The sequence below is a fragment of the Triticum aestivum genome, chromosome 5B, assembly GCF_018294505.1.
Source record: "Triticum aestivum cultivar Chinese Spring chromosome 5B, IWGSC CS RefSeq v2.1, whole genome shotgun sequence".
NCBI classification, from domain to species: domain Eukaryota; kingdom Viridiplantae; phylum Streptophyta; class Magnoliopsida; order Poales; family Poaceae; genus Triticum; species Triticum aestivum.
This window is the reverse complement of record NC_057807.1, coordinates 627,029,059-627,051,778: the sequence shown is the minus strand read 5'-3', so window position 1 is coordinate 627,051,778 and position 22,720 is coordinate 627,029,059. Positions and strand designations below refer to the sequence as shown.

The 22,720-nt window shown below is 46.7% G+C and overlaps 1 protein-coding gene across 1 annotated transcript; it reads left to right on the top strand.

The window, feature by feature from the left end:
• The first annotated feature begins 254 nt into the window (after positions 1 to 254).
• LOC123113749 (uncharacterized) lies at positions 255 to 9,878 on the top strand. The gene is made up of 2 exons (XM_044535060.1): positions 255 to 1,677; positions 9,468 to 9,878. Exons 1-2 carry the CDS (start codon positions 345 to 347, stop codon positions 9,596 to 9,598), a joined length of 1,464 nt encoding a protein of 487 aa, XP_044390995.1. The 5' UTR covers positions 255 to 344; the 3' UTR covers positions 9,599 to 9,878.
• The last annotated feature ends 12,842 nt before the right edge of the window (positions 9,879 to 22,720 follow it).

Below are 22,720 nucleotides of genomic sequence, written 5' to 3'. Positions count from 1 at the left end.
TTTTTCCTTCTAAATTCGTCAACTTTTTTTAACCTGTGATCTTTTTTTCTGTGAACGAGTTTTTTAATTCCTGATTAAAAAACACTTTTTTGAATAGTCAACGGTGAAATAGTCAGACCGGTCAACCGCGGCCTGGCAACCGCGACCAGGGGAATTCCACCGCGACCGTCCGCTCGCTGGCTGGGCCAGCCCACGAAGGTGTGCGCGTGAGGGCCGGTTCCGCTCGCTGGCGCTTAAGCCGCCCAATAGGAGACCCACTGTCTCCCTTCCTTCCTTCCCGTCCATCAGTTCCCCCACCAAAAACTAGGGTTAGGGTTAGGGAGGCGGCGGCTGCTTTATTCCCGATGCCGATCGCCATGGACACTGGAGGCGCGCCGGAGCCGGAGCCGGAGGAGGAGACCGTCGTCCTCCCTCATTGGGTGATGCTGGACCGCAAGGGCAACACCCTCTGCCACAACAGTCTAGAAGCTGCTCGTGTGGCTGTCGACAAGGACAAGACCGCCGCTCCGGTCGACATGGACGGCGGCCCCTCCTGCTACGTGGCCTTCACCCTCGCGGCTCCTCAAAAAGGGATCTCCTGCCTCAACCTCCACTTGCCGGAGGGACCTCCAATTGCCTTAGACACCCCGCCCGCCTATGCCTTCCTCCGGGCAACCGACAACAACCTCGTCCTCTTTGACATCTCCAACCCGCAGAAAAAAGTCCTCTTCGACATCTCCAACCCGAGCCAGAGTTGCTACTGGGAGCCCCCGGCAGATCTGTTCGTCTACAAGGCCGGCGGTCCTCGCCCCTCGGTGCAGCGGCTCCCACCCTACACAATCGAGAGCAACATGCCGTTCCTGATGGGTTTCGTCACCACAGGCATCCTGCGGCTCAAAGATGAGGATCGCTACATCGTTGCCGATATCAATGTCTACCGCGGAAAAAATGGTATGTGTGCCCAACTCTGCGTCTTCCGCTCTGGGGCTAAACAGTGGGAACTCAGCCCCGAGATGCCTGCCCCTCAGCCGCAGGACCAGAGCAATGGCGGCCAGTTCCCCAACCTCTGGTCAACCGACAATCTGCTTGCTTTTGCCGGCCGTTTCCTGTGCTGTATTGACTACATGAGTGGTGTTCTGCTATGTGACTTCGTGATACAAGACTTGTCCCCAGTGCTCCGCTTTGTGCCTTTCCCTGGGAAAAATGATTTCTCTGATGAGGAACGGGTTGAAAGGCGCTTCCCTGACAGATTCCGAAGTGTGTCCATCAGCCAAGGCATGCTGTGCTTTGTGCACATTGACAATGACTTCCATGGGCCGCCTCCTGCGAGAAAAAGCCGAGGCCAGCAGAAGCGGCCTACCCAGGAAATCACCGTTTGGACGTTGGACTCCAACAAGTTCGAGTGGAAGCTACATCATGTGATCAACCTGGATTCTCTCTGGGCGCAACCTGGCTACCTAGATCTGCACATAGATCAGCGTCTTCCTGAGTTCCCAACCATCAGCTTGGATGACCCGAATGTTCTTTGCTGCCTGTTAACAGAGGAGGAGTTTGATGGTGATGGGTGGAATATCATGGTTGGCAACAATGCACATCTGCTGTCATGTGTCTCTCTGGGTGCGGAACATCGCCATAACCACCTTCCTGATACCTCCCCACTTCCAACTGTCTTCTGCAAATACCTTGAAAGGCCAACAGGTAACTAGAAGAAGCTCTCTTAATATTCAAACGCTATGATTCCCACCTAGCTGGGTTGCCTTTGCTTAGCTTTCTGTTGCATATGGTACCGTAGCACTTAATTTTGCTCGTTTATCTGACTGTATGATGGAATACATATAATAATTACTGTATCATTAGCATATCTCTGCCCAACGACTTCTAGACCCATACTGCTCTACTAATCAGGGTTGTTTGCCCTATGTTATGCTCTGCTGCTTTGCTCCAGCCTCAAGATTCCAATTTTGCTATTTTGCATCATGAATCTCTAGTCTCGCTGTGTTATAATAATAATATATACACCCTCCGTCCTGAATTAGTTGTCTTAGATTTGTTTCTCTAGATATATATCTAGACACGTTCTAGCGTTAGATACTCTCCCTCCGTATTTTAGTATCTAAACGCTCTTATATTAATTTACGGAGGGAGTACATTTCGTATCTAGACACATCTAGGACAACTAATTTGGGATGGAGGTAATACTCCCTCTGTCCGAAAAAATTTGTCCCTCAAATGGGTGTATCTAGCACTAACTTGATGCTAGATACATCCATTTGAGGGACAAGTTTTTTCGGACGGAGGGAGTATTAACTAACTGAATCATTTAATACATTGTTGCCATGAATCTTCTGTTAGGCTGTTCAAGAGCCGCTCCTATTGTGTAGGTGCACTTCACTGTACTCAGTTTCTAAACATAAGACGTTTTATGTTTGGAAACGGAGGGAGTACATCAATAATAGCTTTGGTACTTCCGCCATCTAGTTGCCCTTGGGAGTTCAAATGTAGGCTATTTTGAAGAGAATTCTAGGAACCACACTATTTTGATTGCTCTTTTACAGTATAAAAATTATGTTGTCCTCTGTTTTCTGTACCGGAGCAAATGTCTCATGCATTTAGATGATATATACGAAGCCCTTTATACATAATTTTTTCTGTTGGCAAAAAGTTTTCGAATGTGTTCCGTTGGGTACTTGGGTTACTTGTGGGTCAATCAGGGCACACATTTTTGGCTGTTTCTGTTATCTAGAATCCTTTTGTTTCAGATAGCGTGTACTTAGTATATCGTGTAACTGGATACTGGGCCAGTGAAAAGCCATTCTCCCTCCATGAGAATGCCATTAGGTAAAACTCCTGTAGTATTAGCCTTGCTGGTCTTATCATGTGAATCTTCCTCCTGATTCTAGGGATGAGCCTTCTTTTTTATTGTCACAAAAACAAAAAGACAACACTTCGATGACAAGTTAGCTGAAGAGCGTGATGTCCGGTTACCATCTTAAGCCAGATCAAGTATATGATGCAATTACGTTTACATTAATATTGAAGGTGCAACAGTTTGCTTCATCAATATATTCCAATGCATTGTCATTTCTCCTTGTATGTCTTTCTTTTTTTGGACTATTATTGTGTACTCTGTTATTTTTAAGTGGCAATTCATCTTATCTGTACATCGCGAAAGCAAAACCATGCCTCTCGCGCAAGGAAAAAATAGAAGAAGAGAAAATGTGTTTTTTCCGTTTCCGAGGAGGCACGGCCGTGCCTCTCGTGAAAGCACAACCATGCCTCTCGCGGAAGCAAAACCGTGCCTCTGGCGGAAGAAAAAAAACAGAAAACACATTTTTCCTTTTTAGATTCCGAGAGGCACGGTGGAAGCACAACTGTGCTCTCGCGGAAGCAAAACCGTGCCTCTCTCAAAAGGAAAAACAACAAAAAACATTTTTTTTTTCGTTTCCAAGAGGCGGGTGGCTGAGAGATTGTGTGGCTCCCTAACTAGTTGCTCTCGCATTTGCGTCAAAATCAAAAATAAATAAGGACTCCTTTAAAAAAAACATAAATCTGCATCCTTCCCGTCCATCAGTTCCGCATCGTCCCCCCACCAAAATCTACGGTTAGGGTTAGGGAGGCGGCGGCTGCTTTATTCCCGATGCCGATCGCCATGGACATCGGAGGCGCGCGGGAGCGGGAGCCTTAGGAGGAGACCGACGTTCTCCCCGATTCGGTGGTGCTGGGTCACATTGGCCGCACCCTCTACCACAAGGACCTAGGCGCTGTTTCGTGTGGGTGTCAACAAGAACAAGACCGCTGCTCTAGTCGACATGGACGGCGGCCCCTTCTGCTACGTGTCCTTCACCCTCGCCTCTCCTCCAAGAAGGACGTCCTACCTCAACCTCCACTGGCCGGAGGGACACGGATCATATGATTCATACGGCCCGCCCGCCTTTCCATGCGTCCGGGCAGCCGACGAGGACCTCGTCCTCTTTGACATCAGCACCCGGACCACGGGTCGCTACTGGGACGCCCCGCCAGATATGTTCGTCTACACGGCCACCACCCGGCCTTCCCCCTCGGTGCAGCGGCTCCCTCCGTACACCATCGAGAGCAATACGCCGTTCCTGAGGCATATCGTCACCACAGGCATCCTGCGGCTCAAAGGTGAGGATCGCTACATCGTTGCCGACATCAACGTCTTCTGTGGAAAAAATGGCATGTGTGCCCAACTGTGCGTCTTCAACTCTGCTGGGGTTAAACAGTGGACACTCAGCCCCGAGATGCCTGCCCCTCAGCCGCAGGGCCAGAGCAATGGCGGCCGGTTCCCCAACCTCTGGTCAACCGACAATCTGCTTGCTTTTGCCGGCCGTTTCCTGTGCTGTATTGACTACATGAGTGGTGTTCTGCTATGTGACTTCGTGATACAAGACTTATCCCCGGTGCTCCGCTTTGTGCCCTTCCCTGGGAAAAATGAGTACTGTAATGAGGAACCGGTTGAAAGGTGCTTCCCTGACAGATTCCGAAGTGTGTCCATCAGCCAAGGCATGCTGTGCTTTGTGCACGTTGACAGTGACTTCCATGGGCCGCCTCCTGTGAGAAAAAGCCGAGGCCAGCAGAAGCGGCCTACCCAGGAAATCACCGTTTGGACGTTGGACTCCAACAAGTTCGAGTGGAAGCTACATCATGTGATCAACCTGGATTCTTTCTGGGCGCAACCTGGCTACCTAAATCTGCACATAGATCAGCGTCTTCTTGAGTTCCCGACCATCAGCTTGGATGACCCGAACGTTCTATGCTGCCTGTTAACGGAGGAGGAGTTTGATGATGATGGGTGGATTATCATGGTTGGCAACAATGCACATCTGCTCTCATGTGAGTCTGTGCGTGCGGAACATCATCATAACCACATTCCTGATACCCCCCTACTTCCAACTGTCTTCTGCAAATACCTTGAAAGTCCAACAGGGTAACTAGCTAGAAGAAGCTCTCAATATTAAAATGCTATATATGATTCCCACCTAATTAACTTGGTTGCCTTTGCTTAGCTTTTTGTTGGATATATATGGTACCGTAACACTTGAGTTTGCTCGTGTATCTGACCTTATGATACAATACATGTAATAACTACTGTACCATTAGCGTATCTCTGCGCAACGACGAATTCTAGACCCATATCGCTCTACTAATCTGGGTTGTTATTTGCCCTATGTTATTGTCTGTTGCATTAGTCCTGTCTCAAGATTTCTACAACAACAACAACAACAAAGCCTTTAGTCCCAAACAAGTTGGGGTAGGCTAGAGGTGAAACCCATAAGATCTCGCAACCAACTCATGGCTCTGGCACATGGATAGCAAGCTTCCACGCACCCCTGTCCATAGCTAGCTCTTTGTCGATACTCCAATCCTTCAGGTCTCTCTTAACGGACTCCTCCCATGTCAAAATCGGTCGACCCCGCCCTCTCTTGACATTCTCCGCACGCTTTAGCCGTCCGCTATGCACTGGAGCTTCTGGAGGCCTGCGCTGAATATGCCCAAACCATCTCAAACGATGTTGGACAAGTTTCTCCTCAATTGGTGCTACCCCAACTCTATCTCGTATATCATCATTCCGGACTCGATCCTTCCTCGTGTGGCCACACATCCATCTCAACATACGCATCTCCGCCACACCTAACTGTTGAACATGTCGCCTTTTAGTCGGCCAACACTCCGCGCCATACAACATTGCGGGTCGAACCGCCGTCCTGTAGAACTTGCCTTTTAGCTTTTGTGGCACTCTCTTGTCACAGAGAATGCCAGAAGCTTGGCGCCACTTCATCCATCCGGCTTTGATTCGATGGTTCACATCTTCATCAATACCCCCATCCTCCTGCAACATTGACCCCAAATACCGAAAGGTGTCCTTCCGAGGTACCACCTGGCCATCAAGGCTAACCTCCTCCTCACAGCTAGTAGTACTGAAACCGCACATCATGTACTCGGTTTTAGTTCTACTAAGCCTAAACCCTTTCGATTCCAAGGTTTGTCTCCATAACTCTAACTTCCTATTTACCCCCGTCCGACTATCGTCAACTAGCACCACATCATCCGCAAAGAGCATACACCATGGGATATCTCCTTGTATACCCCTTGTGACCTCATCCATCACCAATGCAAAAAGATAAGGGCTCAAAGCTGACCCCTGATGCAGTCCTATCTTAATCGGGAAGTCATCGGTGTCGACATCACTTGTTCGAACACTTGTCACAACATTATTGTACATGTCCTTGATGAGGGTAATGTACTTTGCTGGGACTTTGTGTTTCTCCAAGGCCCACCACATGACATTCCGCGGTATCTTATCATAGGCCTTCTCCAAGTCAATGAACACCATATGCAAGTCCTTCTTATGCTCCCTATATCTCTCCATAAGTTGTCGTACCAAGAAAATGGCTTCTATGGTCGACCTCCCAGGCATGAAACCAAACTGATTTTTGGTCACGCTTGTCATTCTTCTTAAGCGGTGCTCAATGACTCTCTCCCATAGCTTCATTGTATGGCTCATCAGCTTAATTCCACGGTAATTAGTACAACTCTGAACATCCCCCTTGTTCTTGAAGATTGGTACTAATATACTCCGTCTCCATTCTTCTGGCATCTTGTTTGCCCGAAAAATGAGGTTGAAAAGCTTGGTTAGCCATACTATTGCTATGTCCCCGAGACCTTTCCACACCTCAATGGGGATACAATCAGGGCCCATCGCCTTGCCTCCTTTCATCCTTTTTAAAGCCTCCTTCACCTCAGACTCCTGGATGCGCCGCACAAAACGCATGCTGGTCTCATCAAAGGAGTCATTCAGTTCAATGGTAGAACTCTCATTCTCCCCATTGAACAGCTTGTCGAAGTACTCCCGCCATCTATGCTTAATCTCCTCGTCCTTCACCAAGAGTTGGCCTGCTCCGTCCTTGATGCATTTGACTTGGCCAATATCCCTCGTCTTCCTCTCCCGGATCTTAGCCATCTTATAGATGTCCCTTTCACCTTCCTTCGTGCCTAACCGTTGGTAGAGGTCCTCATATGCCCGACCCCTTGCTTCACCAACAGCTCGCTTTGCGGCCTTCTTCGCCATCTTGTACTTCTCTATGTTGTCTGCACTCCTATCCAGGTATAGGCGTCTGAAGCAATCTTTCTTCTCTTTAAGCGCCTTCTGGACATCATCATTCCACCACCAGGTATCCTTATCTTCGCTTCTCCTTCCCCTGGACACTCCAAACTCCTCCGAGGCCACCTTACGAATGCAAGTCGCCATCTTCATCCACACATTGTCCGCATCCCCTCCTTCCTCCCAAGGGCCCTCCTTAAATACCCTCTCCTTGAACACCTGAGCTACCTCCCCCTTGAGCTTCCACCACTTCGTTCTAGCGACCTTGGCACGCTTATCCCGCTGGACATGAATCCGAAAGCGGAAGTCAGCAACCACCAGCTTATGCTGGGGTACAACACTCTCCCCAGGTATCACCTTACAGTCTAGGCACGCACGCCTATCTTCTCTTCTCGAGAGGATGAAATCAATCTGGCTAGAGTGTTGGCCACTACTAAAAGTCACCAGATGTGATTCTCTCTTTCTAAAGAGGGTGTTAGCTACAATCATGTTGTAGGCTAGAGCAAAGCTTAAGACATCTTCTCCTTCTTGATTCCTGATGCCATAGCCAAAGCCCCCATGCGCCCCTTCACAACCTGTGTTAGATGTACCCACGTAGCCATTGAGGTCTCCTCCTATGAAGAGCTTCTCACCAATCGGTACACTCCTAACCATGTCTTCCAAGCCTTCCCAGAACTCCCTCTTGGTGTTCTCATTGTGGCCTACTTGCGGGGCATATGCGCTGATAACATTGAGAACCAAGTCCTCAGCTACCAGCTTGACCAGGATAATCCGGTCCCCACGTCTCCTGACGTCTACCAGCTTAACCATGTCTTCCAAGCCTTCCCAGAACTCCCTCTTGGTGTTCTCATTGTGGCCTACTTGCGGGGCATATGCGCTGATAACATTGAGAACCAAGTCCTCAGCTACCAGCTTGACCAGGATAATCCGGTCCCCACGTCTCCGGACGTCTACCACTCCATACTTGAGGCTCTTGTTGATCAAGATGCCTACGCCATTTCTGTTTGCAGCCGTCCCCGTGTACCACAGCTTGAAGCCGGTATCCTCCACCTCCTTCGCCTTCTGTCCTCTCCATTTGGTTTCTTGGACGCAAAGGATATCAACACCTCTCCTCACTGCTGCATCAACTAGCTCCCGAAGCTTCCCTGTCAGAGACCCTACGTTCCAGCTACCTAAGCGAATCCTCCTAGGCTCGGCTAGCTTCCTTACCCTTCGCACTCGTCGAGTCAAATGCGAAGACCCTTGCTCATTTTCCACTACATCCGGGCGCCGATGTAGCGCGCCACTAAGGATGCGACGACCCGATCCTCGCTCACTTGCCACCGTATCCGGATCAAGATACGGCGCGCCACTTGGGGGGTGACGGCCCGGCCCTTGTCCATTTTCCACCACACCCGGGTTCCGATGTGGCGCGTCGCTGAGAGGGTTACGCCCCAACGAAAATCTTTTGGGTTTCATCTCCATAAGAGTGGCTGAGTTTTTACGTTGGCTCGCCAAGCCTATCACAACCCTCCTCCTTTACCCGGGCTTGGGACCGGCTATGTTGAGACAACATAGGCGGAGTTCCTGTCTCAAGATTTCTATTTTGCTATTTTGCATCATAGTGTCGCTGTGTTATAGGAATATATTCTTTAACTGAAGCATTTAATTTAATACAATGTCGTCCCTGCGACAACAACGGTGTCAGTTAAAAATTGTTGCCAATGTTTCAGAAACATTCAGTTTCGTCAGGTGTAGCTGTACTGTTAAAAGTTAGGATTTTCTTCAGTTATAGTGAAATAAGCCAAGCTAGCAAGCTGTGACTTGGTCTTAGTTTGTTAGTGTAGCCCGTCTCTTTAATCGGATCGTGGGATGGCACGATATATACTAAACGATCATAGGATCGTGGGATGGCGGCTTAGCTTTCATGTCCCGGCCGTGGCCTGATTTTCTGTTTTCATGTCTTGGAAGTCGCCTGATGGCCATAAGTAGTATGGTACTAGCATAGCCCGCGCAGCGGCACGCCGCGCCCATCGATACGATGTGTTCATATGAATTGTGTTTACTATTTACAATTAAAGTTATCAATTTAAGATAGCAGATATTGTACATAAGACTGTGGATGTAGGAAAATAAGTAAGAAAGAAGCAAATTTATTGGCATCATGCATGTTGGACGTTGCTAAAGAGGGAAACACATGTTCATACATCTCTGATAGGGGTCATCCATTCTTGCCGAACATGGCACGACTCTACTGCAGTAAAATGAAAGGAAAATAGATAATTATTCCTAGATTAGATCATCCTGGTGTAGCTTCCTGCAGGAATATTAGTGCCTGTGATGAAGTGATAAAGATCTTTTGTGAATTGTTTCCTTTGACCCACAGGTGGCTTGGTGTCTAATGCTAGGATCTTTACTATATGGGCGCTAAGGGTACACGCAGAGCGATATCACATCAGAGAAGATGTCACATATTTTTCTAGCATTCTTGTTTGCCTTGCAAATTCATTATGCTAGGTGATTACCCGCTGGCGGGACATGCTAAGCTGCCATTGTTTTGTTCGTGCATTCTCTTGTGTTGTAAGGAGTTTTTCTTCTACCACTAAGTGCATGGTAGTTATGGTCGTTGATGGTGATATTGTGGTTACCCCAAATGCACTCAAGGGCCACTTGAGCAGCCTTAATCAGATAACGGGTGGCTGCAGCGATTATTGATTAGATACCGGACATTCCGTCTCCTTTCACATGGGCTGCATGGCTGCTTTCTAATTTGACTACGTCCTCCTTGGCAGTTTATGTTTTGCTTTATCTCTGCATGCAGTGGTCTGCGTCCTTTACTGTTTGGATTTCTTGTTGTTGGATAGTACTGCTAGGTTGCTATTTTCCTTTTTTGACTAATTTTAGTTTAAGAAGAAAACTGCATGTGTACAATTTTGGGGTTGCAATAAGGCAAGCAATGCATACTTGCATAGAATCAAATTGGAAAACAAAAGTTTATTCCTCATGTAATCAAATATGTTTTACGAAAAGGAAGTATACATTGTTACTCCCATACTAAGATTGAACGCTTTATAGATCAAACATGTTAGAGTCATTTATAGCTTATATCTGTTTAGGGGGAATAAAGATATATAGTAGTCAATGTTTCGTCTGTACCATGAGAGTGTTTGTGTTAGATTCTGAAGTAATAGGTTGTGGTGAGAGATGGTTAATCGAACAAATGCATGTTATATTTCACATGAATATGCAGAGGAAACCGATAAGATATAGCACAAAAGACATCCACGCCAACCTGCTTTCGATATTCACCCTTGTAGAGGTTTTAATTATGTGCTATTTTTTTGTATAATAAGCATGATCTAAACGTCACTCAATGTGAACTTTACATAAACATGTGGAAGCTTAGGTACCGCCAAAGGTTACACTATAAGTTGCATCCAAATACTCAAAGAATACCAACCAAAGATGATCATCAGTTATTGATATGACCACCGTCCATGCTACTCATTAAAAATGCCTTCTATGGAAAAACTAAATTCCTACTTTCTTTTTGAAATATTTTGCGATGCTCGCATCCTTTTGATTGAATTTTGTTTTTACGTGGTTAATTGTTCAATCATCAAATACTACAATCTTAATGCACAAATATATCAATTATTTATCAAACAATTACTTGTTCGGAGGAAAATAAAATCGAGAAGAACTTGCAGTTCTGCCTCCACCAATAGGTAATGTGATTATTATATAAACTTAATTTATAAACAGTTTAAGGTGAGAGAAATTAACTACTACTTGCCTAGAGATGGAACCATGGGGTGTTCTCAAATCCTAATGGCTAATAAAGAGTAACTTTGCAACTATGACATGACGTCACCAACATGGGCTGGATCGGTGGACCACAGCAATGTCCAGCAGAACCTCGCCATATGAAAAGATAGAATCCAGTACAGACGAAGAACGAATTAAACTCTTCGTAAAAAAGAAGAAGAACGAATTAAACCAGAACGAATGGGCGCCTTAAATAGCCGCAAATCCTTATGCCTGCAACCATGTAAAATATCAGAGATCTCCAGAAACTACGGACTAAACAGTGGCCGATCTAAAACACAGCAAAACAGCCATGCAAAGCGACCGGATGAAACATCCCAACTACCTACCTTAATAAATAAGAAAACTGAAAAATCTGTGATCCCGCATGTAAAAGACATGCACATCGAAAGTAATTCCATGTACTTCCTCCGTCACAGTTTAGAAGGCACAGTTAAATTTACATGGGTTTTCACAATAGACAAGGTTTAGGGCGCATTGCATTTATTTCTAGTAGCTAAGTAGTACTTCGATATACTATTCCTATATGCATGCGTAGTGTGAATGCTATCTTTTAGTCCATCTCACAGCCAATAAATAACCACCTAGGTCCCAGAAAATTTCCAAATGCGCCTGCTAAGCTAAACCGTGACGGAGGGAGTAATACATGACCAAACTATGCCGCTGCATGCGGACAGCAGAAGCAAATCCCGACACAGCCAATCAATGCAACCCATAAAAAAACGCTGAACAAATGGTTATACTGCATAAATGCCCAACTAATATTGCTTAATGCAATCATACTACTCAATACATGCACAGTCTGACTAACCCGATATTAACAGCATGGACCCATACGTACAAAGGAAGACTGAAGACTGAAGAATGTGCATAGGCAGATGAACGACGCCGATTGGGCCAAACAGGGCGTCCTACTACATCCCGCTCGGGGCTCCTGGTTCCCATGCAGTCCATACGCAAGCCGCGGCTGATCGGTTCGACGGGCTCAGGGCGATGCCGGAGCTGAAGATGCGGCCGCTGCTCACCAGGCCCACAGCCGGCGCCGCAAAGCATGTCGATGGGGAGGAGGTGGTCACGGGAAGTTGCAGTGCGCCCCGAAGGCCAGGGAGCTGCGACGGCGGCTACACGTGAAGCTGAGCGGCGGGCTAAAGGGGAAGACGTCAGCGGACGGGTACACTCCGGCGGCGACCATCGTGCCGCAGAGGCGACGCGCAAGGTGCCGACGCTAGCTGCAGGGAAGCCTCGTGGTTGTTAAGGAGTCAGCGAGGATGACTTCCCAGCGAGCATGGGAGGGATGATGATCACGGCTAATGACGACGTCGATGTTTGGGCGTCTTACCTCACCCTCAACGCCGCCGAGTACCACCGCGCCATCGTGGCCGTGTCTGGAGCCAAGGCGCGGCGAGCCTGCAACACACTGCTCCGCTCCATAGCTGCGTCTCTCCAGTTGTTCTCTTGGGCTCCAGCCGCCGCTAGTGCAAAGGACCTGGTCGCCATGTCGGAGGCCAGCATGGGAACTTGGGAAGAGCCACGATAGTACTCCATGGCCTGAGCGCTAAGCGCAGCCGCAAAGCAGAAGAGGAGCTGGGAAGGGATGATGGAATGGCGCCGCCGCCGTCGCTCCAGGAGAGGAGACGGGAGCCTGCCGACAGGGACGACCTGCCTACAGCATAAGACAGCTTGACTGGTGCCGGTGTGTACGGTTGCCGAGCATTGCTGGCGTCGGAACAGATGGGAGCCTACCGGCGGGGACTACAGCATGGACCGATGGCGAGGTGGGATGTAGATGTTGCTGGGATTGAAAACGCATGCAGGGACGCGAGGTGAGCTTCAGTGGCAACGGGATGGAGAAGGAGGCCGGCGTTTTATATTCCCGTACGGCGGTCGGGCGGTGCAGCAGTGGCACGCGGTTTTGCTGGATTCTTCGAGAGAAAATGGTGATCGAATCCCAAACGGACACGTAGAACAACCTATTTATAGCCTCACCACCGACGGAAACAGATGAACACAGTCTGGAAAGAGCGGCCAAAGCGGCACCTAGAGAGAGCGACAGGCATGCAAACCAATAGCAAAAAGAAGAGACAAAACGAATGGCCAACAGCGGCAAGAACCCGAAAGCGACCCACCGATTTGGCAATAGCGGCAGAGGCAGAAGAGAAGCTTCCAACCAGATAAGTGTGTCACGGACATGCAGTACCAAATTGCTAAATACACCAACACGATCACCACACCCGTTGAAGAAATTTGAATGAAATAAGTGAATGCACCATTCATTTCTACCCCACCATATACCAAAATAATACCACGCTTCACAACCAGAACACACTATGTGTCACTTTCATCCAAGTGGTTTACTCTCACTACGAAAACTTGGTATGGAATAGATGCTTGGGTATAAGGTAGACCTGCCAAACCAAGGTCGCCCAAACCGCAAACTTCAAAAACATCACAAAAGTCAATCATCTGACCTGTCAACCGTCAGTTCTGACTTTTTACCATGCTACTAAGAAAACCTCCACTTCTAGTTCTAGTTATTCAATTTTACTAGTGATCGTGCTTTCGGACAGAGTTCTAAAGTTTCCTACTCGCCCTCCCTACTCGATAAACCTCAATATTTGGATTGCTGAGATTCCTCAATGTCTTCAATTACCGTATCCGCTAATCATGTGCTTCCAAATCTAGAACAACTCGGTGGAACTTGTGCATCAAGCAACCAAGGTGGAGCGTCAAGTACAAGAGGATTTGCGCCACGCCAAGACCTCCGTTTTTACATAGAAATATATGCGCATATAACTTTTTTAAATATCATACAGATAAAAAATGCGTTCATGCTTTTAAATTTTTTGCTCACATGTTTTGAACAGTTAAAAATTGTTTGTATTTTAAGAAAGTGTTCATATTTTTTTTTTATTTTTTTGCCTATTATAGAAGCCTAATCATTAGGGACGTGGCTTGCACGTAGCTGGCTTTTATTTATGCACGGACGAAGGAAGAACTACAGAAGAAATATAGAAAGCTTTGCAAACATTATCAAAAGGATCCTAATAGCCAGCGAACATTCACTGGGAGAAGTGGCATTTGAGAACGTTTTTGCTGACATTTTATGTGTGAGAGGGTAAAAATTTCTTGAGAGGCACATGGCAATCTCTAGAAAGAAGAAAATTTTAAGGCAAAAGGGTAGAATTTGCCATCATCTATCACCTAAAAATACCATAAAAAAACATTCGTTAGCCATGCTCCTCCATAGGAATGTTCGCCAGTTAGTATTTCCGTTATTAAACGGCCTGGGTTGTTTTGTCGAAAAAATATTTGTTTGTGAGAAATGTTGAACAATATTATTTTTCTCCCCACAAAAAAAAGAACAATAAATTTTTATCTTTTTGCATTGGATGGAGCTGCGACCTCGCAACAGCGGCGATGGCGTTTTTTGCTGCAACCGTAGTTGGATTTTGCTAGTACCGGCGAAGTTTTTTGCTATCCATCAAGGCGGAGCTGTGACCTCATAACAGCGGCGACAATGATTTGCTACAACCACAGTTGGATTTTGCTACCACCGGCGAAGTGTTTTGCGTACATCCATTCAACAGTGTTGACTGACTGATGGTCGTCGCCAACGCAATTCTGTGCAGCGAGCATCAACGGCGAGGGGCGGCGGCGGAGCTACAACCAGGAGGAGCTATAACCGTCACCGATGACAGCTACAACCGCAGGTGCGGTTGTTGCATGGGTCGAGGCGACGACGAGGACGACCAACGAGGGTGGGGACCGGCAACAAGGACGGCCGGCGAGTGTGGGGAATGTCGAGGACGACCATCGGAGGGGACTGGAAGCGCAACAACGAGGACCCCGAGCGGGAGCTGTGGATCAAACCCGGGGAAGAAGAAGCCAGTGGCGAATCGCCTTTTTTTTTTCTTTTTGCCTGGATCAAATGGCCATGCGGCTCCCATCCAACGCCTAGGGCGCAACCGGCCGAAACTTTCGGCCGACGCCTAGTAGTAGCCCATCAAAAAACATTCGTTAGTCATCCTCCTCCCAAGGAATGTTTGCCCGTTAGTATTTCCATTATTAGAAGGCCTATGTGGTTTTGTTGAACAATAATGTTTTTTTGAGAGAAATGTTGAACAAAATTGTTTTTCTCCCCGCAAAAAAAGAACAATATTATTTTTCTCTTTTTGCATTAGATTTTTTTGAAGGAATCTTTTTGCATTAGATGGATGCAGAAAGTAGAACGGGAGACCAATGAGATGGCCCACTTGGTTCGCCTGGCCCAATGAGCTGTCCTGCTTGCTAGTTTTCTAGAGCCTGTCGCCTTCTCTCAAAAAAAAAAGAACTTCTAGTCTGTTGCCCTTCCTTCCCGTCAATCCGTTCCCCAAGCAAAGCAAACCTAGGTTTAGGTTAGGGAGGCGGCGGCTGCTTTATTCCCGTCGACGATCGCCATGGACACCGGAGGCGCGCCGGAGTCGGAGGAGGAGACCGTCGTCCTCCCCCATTGGGTGGTACTGCATCGCTTGGGCAGCACCCATTGCCACAACAGCCTAGACGCTGCTCGTGTGGCTGTCGACAAGAACATGACCGCCGCTCGAATCGACATGGACGGCGGCCCCTCCTGCTACGTGACCTTCACCCTCGCGGCCCCTCAAAAAGGGATCTCCTGCCTCAACCTCCACTTGCCGGAGGGACCTCCAATTGCCTTAGACACCCCGCCCGCCTATGCCTTCCTCCGGGCAACCGACAACAACCTCGTCCTCTTTGACATCTCCAACCCGCAGAAAAAAGTCAAGGAAGTCGTCCTCTTTGACGTCTCCAACCCGAGCCGGAGTTGCTACCGGCAGCCCCCGGCAGATCTGTTCGTCTACAAGGCAGGCGGTCCTCGCCCCTCGGTGCAGCGTCTCCCTCCCTTCGCCGAGTACAGTAGGAGGCCGTTCCTGACGGGTTACGTCACCACAGGCATCCTGCAGCTCACGAAGGACCACTACATTGTTGCCGACCTCAATGTCTACCCCAAAAGAAAGGGCATGTGTGCTGAACTCTGCGTCTTCAACTCCGAGACTGGAAAGTGGAAAATCATCCCCAAATTGGACCCGGGCAATGGCAGCCAGTTCCCCGAACTCTGGTCAACCGACAATGTGCTGGCCTTCGATGGCCGTTTCCTGTGCTGGGTCGACTACTTCAGCGGTGTCCTGCTATGTGATTTCTCCAAAAACATAGACGCCCCGTCGCTCTGCTTCCTGCCTTTCCCTGGAGGAAAAGAGTACCGTGGTAAGGTACGGGTTGAAAGGTACTTCCCGGAGAGATTCCGAAGTGTGTCCATCAGCCAAGGCAAGATCTGCTTTGTCCACATTGACAATGACTTCCATGACAGAGTCCCCGGTCGCTGCCGCCGATGCCTTGAGGTTCGTGATAGAAAAAGGCAAGGGCTGCAGCAGCAGACTCCGAAGAAAATCACCAGTTGGACTTTGAACTCCGAGTTCGAGTGGAAGCTACATCGTGTGATCAACCTGGACTCTCTCTGGGCGCAAGATGGTTACCGGGATCTGCACATATATCAGCGTCTTCCTGAGTTCCCAACCATCAGCTTGGATGACCCCGATGTTCTATGCTGCCTGTTAACGGAGGAGGAATTTGATGGTAATGGGTGGATGATCATGGTAGACATGAACCATGCACGTCTGCGGCCATGTGAGTCTGTGGGTGTGGATGCTCACGCTAACAAGTTTCCTAATGCCCCTGAACTTTCAACTGTCTTCTCCAAATACCTTGAAAGGCCAACTGCATCGGAGAAGGGGAAAAAGAAAAGAAAAAGAAAGGCCAACAGATAACTAGAGGAAGCTCTCTTAATATTAAAATGCATGTCCCTTCTATACATGTACCTGTATATTACTTCCTCGGCCCCATAATATAAGATATTTTTGCAAGCTAAAACAGCTTGCCAAAACGTCTGATATTGTGGGACGGAGGAACTACTACATAGCATGGTTGCCTTTGCTTAGCTTTCTTTCGGATATGCTAGTGTAACATTGGTGTTTTTGCTTAATTACCTTACTACCTATGATGCAATACATATGCTGCCTGGTTGGGTTAACTGAAGCATCTAATATATTGTTACTATGGATCTTCTGTTAGGCTGTTCTAGTGTTTGACTTTTAGCCACTTCAGTTGTGTAACTGCACTACACTGAATACCAATAATGGTTATCAAGTTGTCCTTGTCGAGTTTAAAATCCTCTATTCTCCTTGTTGGATCTTTTGCTCTTTATGGGACTATATATCCATTGTATATACACGTGTAATGTAATATGTGTAGTTCTTGAATCATAATTTAGCCTTCCGTTCCTACTAGTTTGGTGTGCCATTTTGAAGTGAATTCTAGGAATCCCACTATTGTTATTGCTCTTGCAAAGCGAAAAACTGGATGGTTCTCTAATTCTATATCGGAGCAAACGATTTGGTAGCTTTATAAGATACATGAAGCTTTTAGTATTGGCAGAAGTTTTAGAACGTGTTTCCTTAGATTACTCTAGGTCAATGAGGTCACATCTTTGGATGTTTTGTTTAGAATCCTTTTGTTTCTGACAGTGTGTATTTTAATGTCATGTCGTGTAACTGGAGACTGGGCTCACGAGGAAAATGCAGCTGCCACTAAAACATGAATGAAATCACAAAGTATAGAAAATACCTCAGAAGAAAAATCTAAGAACAGCCTCCTATCCAAGGCCTAGGATAGGCGACATTAATTATCATGTTGATGTGGAGGTTGGGCTCTAACACAATCAGCTCATTAATGCTGCCGTAGATGGCTCCACTGAGAGCATGGTTAATAACATAGCCTACTGCTGGCTATATGCCAATGCCATGTCACCTAAAGTCTAAGCCTACTAGTATAATAGATTGGCTCTAAACTACTCCCTCCGTTCCAAAATAGATGACTCAACTTTATACTAACTTTAGTACAAAGTTGGGTCATCTATTTTGGAACGGAGGGAGTAGCTACTAGGATTTAAAACTTGTATGCGGAGGAAGAGAAAAGATATACGTGATTGGTGGAGAGGTCACACACCTGCATGCAGGTTTCTTTTCTTGTTTCCTGTGTTGGAGTCGGCGATTGATGAAGTGCCCGCTTCTTTTTCTTTCTTGCCTTCTCTCTCCTCCAGCTGTGATTTTGATGATGTGGTATGGCTTATAGTTAGCTGGCTGGACCCTATTAGGCTGGTCATAGTGGAGAGTAATATACACTAGTATCATAGATGGTCTCATTTATTGCCATGCATGACATATAGTAGCATAACATTTATTATGTTACGGTATCTACCTATGTTACTACTACCATCTCTCTCTTCTTTAATTGCCTGCCACATAAGTATGTTTGTGAGTCTCAAGTACATGATACTATCTATGTTACCCCCACTATGGCCAGCCTTATACTTGCTCTGAGATGCTCCGTCGTCGATCGGATGGATGATGTATTTTCCAGTAAGCGAGCCGCCATGGTTGCTCAAGGAAGATGAACAGCCGCAAAATAATTGAACAAGAAAAAGAAAAACATCAGGTGTGTAACGTCTGACATGGAGGTCCAAATATATTTTTATTGGTTCATCTGCTGTTCACCGCGCTCCCACATAAGCTCGATGTGAAGTTAAAACCTCTTTGCAAGGGTCAAGGGGTAAATTATCCGGTTTCATTGTGTAACAAGAAAAACAAACCACGTTGCAGGCTCAGATCGCAGAAAACATCTGCAATCACTCGAATTGCAAACCCATCACGTGCAAGGCTATTTTTTACCTTTGCAAAAGTCGTTCATCACTCACTTAGAGCATCTCCAATAATCGCGCCAAAAGGCATGCGCGCACGGTAAACCGAGTTTTTAGCGCGCGGGGGACATTTCGGCGCGCTTCAGCGATGGCGGGAAACTAGCGCGCACGGGAATCGTTTGCGCACGTGCAGAAAAAGGCAGCAGCTCGCGCGCTATTTTTGGCGCACCGCTTCCGGCGCGCCTTTAAATTGCGGCTCTCACCACGCGCCTATTTCACACTTCTCTTCCTCTTCCGCTGACACACGCGCCTCCCCCGCTTCCTCGTTGCTACCTCACCGCTCCAGCACCCCGCCACCGACGCGCCACCATGTCGCCGCGCCGCCGAGGAGCGTCGGGCTACCGCGGCGTCCGCCAGTGCCCCAACGGCTGGTACTACTCCGAGATACAGTCCGGCGACCTCCGGCTCGGCCTCGGCACCTTCGAGACGACGCACGAGGCCGCCCGCGCGTACGACGCGGCGGCGTGGCGCCTAGGTAGGCCGCGCCCGCATATGAACTTACAGGACGTCTACACGCTCCAGCAGGCGCTGGACGTCGCCCCGCCGCCTCGTCTTATCATGGCACAAGACCGTGCGGAGCATGCTGAGCGGCAGCGCCGCCTCCTCGTCGCCGCGGAGGACGAGCGGGTCATGGCGGAGTGGCGCCGGCGCCACCCGGAGGACGTCGCCGACGAGCAAGCCTACTGGGCGGAGCAGACGGCAAAGCGCAACGCGGACCGGTTGGTCAGGCGTCAGCGGAAGGCCCTGGCGTTATCGCAGTGCGAGATCGTTGAGAATGGTGGGCAGTCGGTCTTTTCGGATAATGATCCTCGTTGGGACGACATGTGGCTCGATATCTCGGACCAGACCAGCGATGATGACAGTGATGATGATGATGACGACTGGGAGTAGGTTGTAGTTTGATCTAGTTGCATTATCTAGTAGTTCTTTTTATGTCGTTGTAGTTTTATGTCGTTGCACCGTAGTCATCTATCTATACTTTGGAACTATGTAAAATATCTATGTACCGTTTATCTATGAATGTAAAATATCTATTGGAAAAGGCACGAGGATTTTTTTTCTATGTGCGTGCGATAGTGCGCGCTGCATTTTAGCGCGGCTGTTGCAACAGCGCGCGCGCTGCATTTTAGCGCGGTTGTTGGAGTCAGCGCTGCAGGCCGCGCAAAACCAGACGAAGAGCGCGCGGCAAAGTAGTTTTTAGTGCGCGGCGCGTAGCACGGCTGTTGGAGATGCTCTTAACATGTTTCACGCCAAAACTGACCAATAGTCCTGCTTTTAGACGGTGATGTGGCAAACAGAAGTGTCACACGGGAAATGTTGACTAGTTTCCACTCCCTCAGTGCGACAAGGCGTCGTATGATCGCATATAGCGACATGACATGGTCCGGCGCAACTAATGTAACAACAAGGTCCAGATCAACAATTTGTGATTTCTTTAATCTAACTCCGATATCACTTGTCAAAAATCCGAAATGCATATTGATCTACTGAGGATCAAACAGTCGCACAACCACGACATTAAAATTTATTAACAAGGTTGACCGAACATCAGCTACCGTCAGAGTGATACTGCTATAATACTTCACACCGGCCACTGGAACGCCGCCACATCAAGCTAGCTCATATTGTGTGCATGTACTTTTACGTTAGCATAGGTTATATTGTTAGCCTACATTATACTCCCTCCATTCTTAAATATTTGTCCTTTCAGAGATTTCAAATGGACTACCACATACGGATGTATATAGACATATTTTACAATGTAGATTCACTCATTTTACTCTGTATGTAGTCACTTGTTGAAATCTCTAGAAAGAAAAATATTTAGGAACGGAGGAAGTATAAGAGACCTAAGATACTATTGTCCAACTCGAACAGGACATTGTACTCCAACCACACACTTTACAACTAAAAGTTCAACTGTAACCTAATTATTTCAGTTGTATCCAGAGAGATCAATAACATGTCAGAAGGCGTTGGCAAGTACTCCATAATTCATGTTGGTCGGGAAGCAGATGAGATTGACCATCTTTGTGCCAAGCATGCTAGTAGTGATAGGAGAAGGTGCTTATGGACTAATTATATTTTATCCTTCCTACAAAATTGTATTGAGACTTCTTGTAATTCCCTTATTTGAGTAATACAAGTGTTTGATTCGCAACAAAAAAGTCTACCTTTTCTTATCATGCATCAGTAACCGGTTTGTAACTACTACTTGGAGGGAGAGCAAATTATACTCATAAGAGCATCACATATATTGTACTCCCTCCTTCCCAGAATATAAGGCGTGTATTGACTTTTTTGGTCTTCTTCGTACAACTTTGACTACTCTTTTTACTTACAGTATGCCTACAAATTATTATAAAGACATATGAAATAGAATTATTTTGCAAGACAAATACGACAATACTATCGATACATGTTCAATCCATGTAATTTGCTATATATTAGTGATCAAAGTTGTGCATCAAAGACCGTGCAAAATCAAGCAGGCCTTATATTTTGGAAAGGAAGGAAGAAGGGAGTACTAGTTGTGGAAACAGATGACCCAAACACCCTAGTTAGTACCCTTGAGACCATTGACCACATCGTAGGCAATGGAATGACAGTCTCGGTTGTAGTCCCCTCAACCATGAAGCTCGAACTCGTCACTTTCCTCAGGTGCACACCTGGACAACTAGTTATGCTCAACGGGATCTGGATAATTTTATGAATGACGATTTCAAACCTGGACAATGCAAACATCATTAGAATAGTAAATGCATTAGTCATAAACTTCACTGCACATCACATGTTTTTAATACACATTTGTTATAGTTGTTCCACCACAACACTGCAATTGAAGTGCAAAATTGTACATAACATCATGGATGAAGTGAACAATGTGAAATGCTGAGACTGCAATGATATTGAAAACAAATTATACATAAACACCGTGGAGTTGCAAACTGCATTACTTACCTATAGGGCTGGCACATAGGTCGGGAAAACACATCGATTGCCCTGGCTCTTTTTATGGATACACTCGGATATGTGTATATTCATCACCACATTATTGATAAACATTTGTTAAAAATATGAACCTACGGAATATAATAAAAAGGATTTTTTTTCTTTTTTTGATAAAGGGCTCTTTTTATTGACTCATAATGTAACATTGCACAGATACAAGCATAGTCAGGACATACCCGGCCACATCATAATTAGGATGCATGTTGGAAGCCTGCGAGCGCATACACACAAAGGGTAACACCGGCAGAGGACAAAGTCATACAAGACTAAAATTATGCCTAAGGCAAAGGAGGGGAAATGATGTCCTTTGGTTCTCCCATCGCGGTGTCGTGAGCGCATGTGTCCCTTTAGAAATTAGCACATGCTCTCTAATTGGTCATTTCAGATTATGAGCGCATGCAATCACACTGGAATTAATTTTCCCGTCTCAAAAGAGCCTCTCACCCCACTTTATAGATAAAACACAAAACAAAGTACGCAGCCAAACAATACAAGGTAGTGAGTGAAGGAAATATGCCTAGAGGCAATAGTAAAGTTGTTATTTATATTTCCTTATATCATGATAAATGTTTATTATTCATGCTAGAATTGTATAACCGGAAACTTAGTACATGTGTGAATACATAGACAAACAGAGTGTCCCTAGTATGCCTCTACTTGACTAGCTCGTTAATCAAATATGGTTAAGTTTCCTAGCCATAGACATGTGTTTTCATTTGATGAACGAGATCACATCATTAGAGAATGATGTGACGGACAAGACCCATCCGTTAGCTTAGCACTATGATCGTTTAGTTTATTGCTATTGCTCTCTTCATGACTTATACGTGTTCCTATGACTATGAGATTATGCAACTCCCGAATACCGGAGGAGCACTTAGTGTGCTATCAAACGTCACAACGTAACTGGGTGATTATAAAGATGCTCTATAGGTGTCTCCGATGGTGTTTGTTAGGTTGGCATAGATCGAGATTAGGATTTGTCACTCCGT